General features: G+C 37.0%; 1 protein-coding gene across 1 annotated transcript in view; it reads left to right on the forward strand.

Moving 5' to 3' along the window:
- The window catches only part of LOC101589783 (protein transport protein Sec23A), a 66,680-nt gene that overhangs the window by 46,096 nt on the left and 11,423 nt on the right, over window positions 1–9,161 (forward strand). Inside the window, exons 12-14 of the mRNA XM_012512718.2 lie at window positions 3,837–3,914; window positions 5,416–5,577; window positions 7,151–7,237. Of these exons, the coding sequence (XP_012368172.1) occupies window positions 3,837–3,914; window positions 5,416–5,577; window positions 7,151–7,237 (327 nt within the window). The remainder of the gene's footprint in view (window positions 1–3,836; window positions 3,915–5,415; window positions 5,578–7,150; window positions 7,238–9,161) is intronic.

Genomic DNA, 9,161 nt, shown 5'->3' on the forward strand with positions numbered 1-9,161 from the left:
AAGAGAGATTTAACCTCATGGGATCTGCTGTCTGTGGGACACCCTCAGCACACCCTCAGCACAGTGCTTCCAAAATGGATCTTTAGTTACCAGATGAAGTAGATTTTGACCTTTGCTTATTTAGGGCAAGAGAAAAATTTCTTTTTGTTGCAGAAGCTTTTTTTTTTTTCTTGTGGAACCGGGGATTGAACTCAGGCCCTTGCACTTGCCAGGGAAGCGCTTATTCCACTGAGCCATCTCCCTGGTCCCCAGAAGCTTTCTTAAAGTTTCATTGTTATTTAAAAATCTGACATCTGTGAACCGTACTACTTCTTCAACCTGAATGTAGAAGCTATTATATTTTTTAACTCTTTACATAAACTTCCTCAGAACTGTACGACATATCATCGTTTCTTTGACCTGTTATATTTGTTTAAAATGGAACCTTTTTTTTGTCTTTTGGTTGTGCTGGGATCTGAACTGAGGGGCTTGTGCTTGCTGAGCTTCTGCTCCTCTACCACTAAGCTACCTCCCAGCACTCTAAACGGGAACTGTTCGATTTCCCAGAATGCATTTTGCCCTATCATTTCACTTAACTATAATTTTACATGTTCATAGGTTCTCATCCACCATGTAAGTTTTCCTTTCCTGGGTAGTGAGCTGTACTCTGTTGGGTTTTTCTTGAGACAGGGTCCCTATGCAGCCCAGTCTGGCCTGAAGTCCTGGTGATTATCCTGCTTTAGCTCTTTGAGTGCTAGGATTACAGATGCCTGGCTATAAATTGCACTCCAAAGTAGCTTGCTTCCTGAGCCTTTTCATTGAAAGTGACTTTATTCTAACAAATGCTTTATTTTGGGATTCTAAAAGCTGCTTGAAGTACTCAGCACTTTTACTTGTTATTTATTATTTATAATAAAATGTTTTTTCTATTTTGCTGGAGCTATTATATTTGTAGATTGTCATGTATGACAGAAAATTGAAGACTACAGCCTATATTACCAGCTCACGTAAAGCTCTTAAGTACCTTTCCTAGTAAAGGGGGACTTTTTCTGTGTCCCTTGTGAGTGCAGCGAAATGACTCAGAAGATGGTTTTTAGAAATCATAGTAAGTGTAGGCTATCTATTCTCACACTTCAGCTTCAAAAATTGCAACATTGTTTGACGTGTTTGTAAAACACAAACAATAAAACAAGAAACAGAAAAGCCTAGTAAACAGCTAAATTGGACAGTTGCAAAACTGCAGTTACCTCTCATTTGCACATCTTACATTTTGCAACATTGACAACAGCTGAGGCACTTGGCCCAGAGGTAGGTGAGTTGTGGCATGAGGAAAATTTGGCTGTGATCTTCTATCACACTGGGAGAGCTTATCTGTTACTGTGGCCAGGTGGCAGCAGGAAGGGGAGGTCAGTGGAGGTCATTGCAAGGCCGATGTTAGCTGATTCCTGTCCTGTTTCCTGGTTAAACTGTCAGCAGTTCTGTGTCTCCTCTGTTGTCTGGGTCCAAGGCTGAGAAAGGAATTATCCAAATAATCATAGTTGTGTTAGTCGGCTTTTTGAGATAATTGATTTTAAAGTGTATTTCAGTTCATGGTTTCATTGCACCATCATTGACCCTGTTGGTTAGAGTCTTGGTGAGGAATTGTATCCACCATGACTACGTGGAGAGAGTGGTGGGGCAGAGCTGCTGGTCTCATGGGTAAGAACTGAGAGAAAAGCCTTGGAGGGACATTTATGATCCAGACCCCAGGGCTGGGGATGTGGCTCACTGATAGAGTATCTGCTCAGCACAGACAGGCTGTAGCTCAGTCCCCAGCACAGACTGCCTGATGGGACTGAAAGACAGCCATGGAAACTAGGAAGCTTGGTCGCTGTCTGTCCTTCACTATGGCTGCCATCATATGACATGTAGGGTTCAACAAACAGGATTTTAAAAATTACAGCCCCTTGACCTAGGTGGGATGGTATGTGCCTGTAACCCTAGCATTCTGGAAAGCTGAGGCTGCCCTCAGTAGTTTAGCAACTTAGTGAAAGAGTGTCTGTTCTGAAAAACAAAACAACTGGGACATAGCTCAGTGTGGAAGCCCTGGATTCAGCTCCAATACTTAAAAAAAAAAAAAGATGTGGGAGAGTGGAACAAAAAATGAGCAGAGGTCACGAACAAGGAGTTGAAGAATGCAAGTGGCTATTAAATAGTTACCAATTTTGCTTAAATAGAGCAAGATGGTTTTTATGTGGTTTAAAGTGGTAAGAATGAAAGTGTGGTAAGTGCTAGAGCTGGCCAGTATTCAGGGAGATGAACAACTTCTTAGCTTAACAGTGTGGTGTATGAATCTGTACAGCTTTTATAAACATCTCTATACCCAAACAGATAGGGAGAAGTTGTTGACACATCAAAGACTTATTTTTTTATGTATATGCGGGATTGAACGCAGGGCTTTGTACACGCTACGCAAGTGCTCCACCACTCAGGTACATCCCCAGCTCAACATCAAAGACTTTAAGACTGCCTTTTACTCAAAAATACTACCTCTAAGAATTACCCTAATGATTCAACAGGACAAATGCAGTTGCCAATGAGTGATTGGTTGAGATAATTATGGTATATGTCAGTATAGCAGAATGCTAGTCAGGCATTAAAAATGAAGTAGCAATAGAGTATTAAGTGAGATCAAAGAAATGTTCTTAATAAAAGAAAAAGTGTACAATAATTATTAGGTGGGCCTCCTGGTGCATGCCCTATCATCAGCTACTTGGGAGTTGAGTGGAAGGATCATGAGTTTGAAGTCAGCCAGGGTAACATAATGAGAATTTGTCAAAAAGTAATAATAAAAAGATGTTGGATACATCCTACATAGAAAGTGAACTTTTTTGACATTCCCAGTTACCCAACATAAATACCAACAATTTTCAATCTTTACTTACCTTTATGACTATCATATTATATTTCCTTTTTTTTTTAGACAAGGTGTTGCTAGTTCAGGCCGGCTTTGAATTCACTATGTAGCTCACTATGGCCGATGTGGTATGCAGCAGTCCTCTTCAGCCTCATGCATGCTGAGACTGCAAGCGTTTACTACCATGTCTACCTTCCTAATGTATTACCTTACCAGCACTTTGGATGTGTTTTTAGCATGTGTATAGTTAAACTGATGAGACTGATCGAAGTAATATCATCCTATTTTTTTTACAAAAATTTTTCAATATGGTTAATATTTTAGATCTTTTCTAAGTATATATGATATCCTATCTAGATCATTATTATCTAGAATTGTCTGCAATGATAGAATTGTGATTTTCACTGTCTATTACAGAACTGTTATCCTCATGTAGCTGTTCTGCCTTTGAAACATGGCTAGTGCAACAGATAAAAATTTTAATTTTTATTTAATTTTAATTGCCATATGTAGCTAGTGGTTATCATTGGGCAGTGATGATTATTTTAATTCCTTTCCCTACCCTCCCTTCTCCCTCTCCTCTTCTTCCCCTCTTCTTCCCTCCCCTTCTTTCCCTTTCCCTCCTTTTCCCTTCCCATCTCTGGTGTCCCAAATTTTGTACTAGCAACTTCCTTTTGTAGATAATGTGGTACCTTGATAGTTTATCTTCCATGGTAGCTTAATACCTTTTTGGGTAAGTCTCAGGGAGTTCATGTTAAACTGTTTTGGTCACTATCTAGGAATTCTTTATTTCTACCAGAGCACTTAGTTTATATTTAAGGGTGAATTATTGAGCTGGGGCAAAGTAACACATGCTTCTGAAATTCAGATATTTTCTTTTTTTTTTGTAATCAGTCTCATGCCAAGTCTATATACACTGTTTCATAGGGAGTACCTTATTAACACATTTTGTTTTATTCAGTGCCAGAAATTTGGAGAGTATCACAAAGATGATCCAAGCTCCTTCAGATTTTCCGAAACTTTCTCCCTTTATCCACAGGTAAGTAGATAAAAGGTCCCTGTTATTTTCTTGTGTTGCCAATAGCATTGGGTCCCATTTTTCCTGTATTTATTCACTTTATAGGGCCTGTTTTACTGAATTACTTTTTTGATTTTGTAAACAGCTTTGATGTTTGCACTGTGAGTACTCAGCAAAAAGTATATAGCATTTTTATATTGGCCTTTTTGTAATTTGTCATTTATTTCTGGTGAATAGATACTTACTCTGAAACCCTACCATGAGTACAGTTAGTTATAAGGCCAGTTAGCTTTTCATGTAATGAAAAGGGGTTCTAATTACAGTATATCAAAAAGACTTCACATGAGGTAATTTTAGTCTCATATCACTTGACAACAGTTTTATGAGACCATACCAACTCAACAGAAAGGAAATAATTTTATCTTAGAGAATCGTTTTCACAGGGAGCAGTAGACTCTCTTTAACCATCAATTTGTCAGATATTTTTGAAGCCTAGGTTTTCTATATAAGTAAGTGATAATATTTAATCAACTGAGTACAATGTGCAGGGACTCTAGGAGGACAAAGATGATGTCATAGGCACTACTTTACACAGCTTCCACCTCAAGGTGAGACCTGAGATGCACCCAAACAACACGGAGAAGAGAAATGCTTTGAAAGGTTCACCAAATCTAAAGAAAAGTTTTCAGGTGGATGGTTTGTTACATTTGTAAGACTTGACTTTTGTTTTCTTTTGAGCTAGAGTCTTGCTGTGCAACTCAGGCTGTTCTTAAACTTAGTATGTAGCCTATGCTGGCCTTGAACTCATGGTACTCTTTCAGCCTCAGCTTCCCAAGTGCTGGAATTATAGATACAGATCACTGTGCCCAGATAGGACTTGGCACTTTAGCTCAGCCTAGGGGGATGATTAGTGCTAAGATGTGGAAATTCAAGTTTTTGCCTATAAAAATGTTGTCTAAAACTCTAGCTTTCTTTTTAGAACATTCATTCATTCATTGAAATCCTTATGGATCTGGGCCCAGAAACTCCATTTTTATACAGGGAGATGTTTACAGACTTCTGATGGTTTCAGAAAAGCAGTAGAAGCAGGGCCTGCTTATCTTAAGCCATGCAAAATCCTTTGTACTTTGGGAATTTTGAGACCTCATCTTTGTAATTGAAGTTTATAGGGCAAAAACATGATTAGCCTGAGTATTTTGATCGAACTCCTTATACTTCCTTTTTCTCCTCATCCTGTCTCTTAGATTTGAGCAACTGGGTTTTTGTCCCTTTTGTTTTTCCTTTTAAATCACCCTCAGTTTTTTTTTTTTTTCTTATAGAATTAGACTTTTAAGCAACTGATAAGTACAATGAATGAAGTTCCTTTTGTAGAAGCTTTGGAATTTTCTTATAACTTTTGAAGATTCTTGTAACTTGTTTTACTGTGTTAATACATAGTAGTAATCAAATGCTTTTGTTAATAGTGAACTTCTATAGTAATATTAAAGTCAATAAAAGCTATCTTACATGCTTTATCTTACAGTTTATGTTTCATTTAAGAAGATCTCCTTTTTTGCAAGTTTTTAACAACAGTCCTGATGAGAGTTCGTACTACCGGCACCATTTTATGCGTCAAGATCTGACCCAGTCTCTAATCATGATTCAGCCTATTCTATATGCGTATTCTTTTAGTGGACCACCAGAGGTAAGAGAAGCAGGAAAAGAGGTTGGTTGGGCTTGTTACTGTGTGATAGTATTAAAAAAGCAGAAGTAACTAAGTTCTTTTTAGTAATATAGCTATTGAATTTAAAAATTTATTGAATGAATAGTTTTCATAGCTATTCATATATTCACTTACATTTATGAGCACTTTTTAATACTAGTTATAATATTCCATTAGGAAATAATTGAAATAATCTAAAAATATGGTAAGAGACTTATAGATCATTTTGTCTAGCTATGTATGAGTATTCTTTATGTCTTTTTTTGCCCATAAAATATTTATTTTAATCTTTATGTCTAACAATATCTAGAAGTAATTATGATTCTATAGTATGTAGCTTATTTCAGAGTTTAGTGTCTGATAGTTACAGACTAAACAGACCTGTCTAAACAGTCTCTTGTTTTACCATCATCTCATTTTCCTTTGGTCCTTTGAGAGTATAAGATATAGTTGATTATGAAGACATACATGCAGAAGATTGAGAAAATCATCCACTTTTTTTTAGCAACTTTATTGATAACTTCATTATCAATTGAGCTATTTTTCGCGCTGTACCTTAAATTGTTGAACCACTTAAAAGTATATAATGATTTTATTTGAAAATAAAACTGTATAAAGGGCCAGTATAGTACAAAAAGAATATTTATAATATTGACTAATGGGCCCTCATGATACCTCAAGATTTTTGTTGTTATTCTTGTTGATTATTTTGGGACAGTATCTTATTCTGTAATTCAGGTCAGTCTTAAATTTACTATGTAGCCCAGGCTGGCCTTGAACATGTGGTGATCCTTGTGCTTCAGCCTCTGAGCACTGGTGTTACAGGCATGTGCCACTATGCCAGGTTCTACTTCAAGTTTTATAAAATAGTTTTTAAAATGCCTTATTTTGTTTCTTAGTTTTTTTTTGTCAAATTTGTCAAATACTTTCTGCTTATCTAGGAAAACTTTTTTAATATTTTGGTTTTGTAACTCTTTAAAGCAGAAAAATAAGTTTTGTATAGAACTTTGTTCTTATTTCAGAATAATGTCAATGAATTATAGACATCAAGAAAAAATGTAGAATAATATTTACATTTAAATTGAAATTCACCATCCCTAGTCCTTGCTCCTATCAAATTTCAACCATTCCATTGAATACCTAAATCTTACTAGCTTCATTTACTTATTCCTTTCTATCCCTCCCTCGCTCCCTTCGTCCCTCCCTCCCTCCTTTCCTTCTCTCCTTCCCCCTTTTTTTTCTGTACTAAAGTTTGAAACCAGGGCTTTCACACAAAGCTACATCTCTTGCAAATTTTTTTTGTTTTTTATTTTGAAATGGGGTTGCCTCACTAAGTTGACAAGTTGTCCTGACTAGGCTCAAACTTGGCAATCATCCTGCCTCAGCCCCTCAGAAGGTTGGGATTATAGACATTCCTCAGAAAATGAAAATACACTGTGAGAATTCATAATAGCAAGAGATTTTTAAATGTACAATTAAAATTTAAATGATTTTCTGGAGAAATTCTTTATGTATTCGGTATTTTCCTCATTTCCTGTCGTTCTCTTCACGGTAGCCGGTTCTCCTCGACAGCAGCAGCATTCTTGCAGATCGTATTCTTCTCATGGACACATTCTTCCAGATTCTGATTTATCATGGTGAGGTAAGAGTCTGTAGCACTAAACCCACGCATGGAAGGGCTTCTTTACCCAGCGAAGTTTCTCCCTGGTATGCTAAGGCTAGTGTTTGGTCTCTGGTAAGCTTTGATTTCCATTTTTATAAAATACAGATTGAACCTCCCCAATCTAAAATCCAAAGTTAAATTCCAGGGTATGTTAAACTCTAAAACTTTTTGAACACCAATATGACACCACAAATAGAAAATTTCACACTATAAAACTTGTTTCATTCTCAAAATTGTTATACTTATTTTTTATATATTTAGTACAGGGTCTACAGGGTCTCATTACACAGATCAGACCTGTAGTGATCCTCCTGTTTTCAGCCTCCCACACACTGGAATGAGTTACTGGTGCATGCCACCATGCCCAGTCTTCATTTGCCATCTCAGTGCACCCCTGGGACGGGGCTGGCATAGCACACCAAAGTTGGGGATTGAACCCTGGTCCCTGTGCCTGCCTGAGCAGGTGCTTTAGTCTGCTGAGTCATCTGGCCAGCCCTAAAAATTATTAAAAATTTCATAAAATGACCTTCAGGCTATGTATATAAAGATTACATGAAACATGACTTTTTTGTTTACATTTGGGGTACTAGTCACAAGATATCTATCTATCTATCTATCTATCTATCTATCTATCTATCTATATATTTTTTTTTCCCCAAAATCCAAAAGTATGTAAACTCTTTAATAATTTTGGTCTCGAACATTTTGGGTAAGAAATACTTGTATAAAATGTGATTCTTCCTAGGATAGGGTTTTTTTTGTTTTTTTTTATCTTCTGTATTTTAGGAAAGGGTCTACAGAATGTTCAGGGTCTCACTATTAGATCAGACTCCTAGTGATCCTCCTCCCAAGAGCTGGGATTACAGGTATGCGCCACCACACCCAGTCTCAATCTCTCATCCCAGGGGTGGGGCTGGCATGGTGGCATGGCAGGCCCTGGGATTGAATGCCCGGCCCCTGTGCCTGCTTGCAATCGCTTTAATACGCTGAGCTATGTGGCAGGACCCTAGGATAGGTTTTTAGGCTTCAGCTGCAGTTTTGTTCGTTTTCATGACACAGTTGGACAAATGAGTTTTACACAAGGCACAGTGTTACGAAAGTGAAGCATCGACACGTACACAGAGTAGACACATTGTGCTCTACTGAGGGCAAGGAGCCTTTGTTGTGGGCAAGTTTTTCTTTTTATTCATGTAATCATTACAAGAAGTTATTTTTATTTTTTTCTGTTTTTTAAGAAGTTATTTTTAAAGGATGTTCTGTATGTTGATCTTGAAAATTCATTTAAGGTACAAGTAAATTAAAATTTATAACTTAATTGGAATGGTGGATGATTGAAAAAAGCAGAATATTTGGCCATTAGGCTTTAACGCAGGTGCTAAGTGGAGTTCTACTCATTCTTGCATTTATTCAGTGAATACTGCAGTGCATGCACTGTATAAAGAAAGCAGTGTGTTCTGGATGCTGTAAGACAGAGATTTGCTTTGTGCAGATCTGTACTCAAGCTTATGGTCTAGTGTTTTAGCAATTTGTACAGATTTATTTTTCCAGTGCTTTACTTGTAAATGATTTTTATTTATTTTTATTTTTTGGTGGAACCGGGGATTGAACTTAGGCCCTTGTGCTTGCCAGGCAAGCACTTACTCTACTGAGCTATCTTCCTGGCTCCCTGTAAATGACTTTATATTTGTATTTCATTAGTTATGGTGCTACTCAAAATCCTTTTATTTATTTATTCTATTTTTTGTGGTACTGTGGATTGAACTTGGGGTCTCAAGCTTACCAGGCAGGTGCTTATGCCATTAAACTGTCTTCTCAGCCCTCAAAATACCCTTTTAAGAAATTCTGTCTCGGGCTTTAAATAATATATTGATTATTTTTTATTATCTTTTTTTTTCAAATTTTA

Source organism: Octodon degus, unplaced genomic scaffold (assembly GCF_000260255.1).
Source record: "Octodon degus isolate 3935 unplaced genomic scaffold, OctDeg1.0 scaffold00265, whole genome shotgun sequence".
Taxonomy (NCBI): Eukaryota; Metazoa; Chordata; class Mammalia; order Rodentia; family Octodontidae; genus Octodon; species Octodon degus.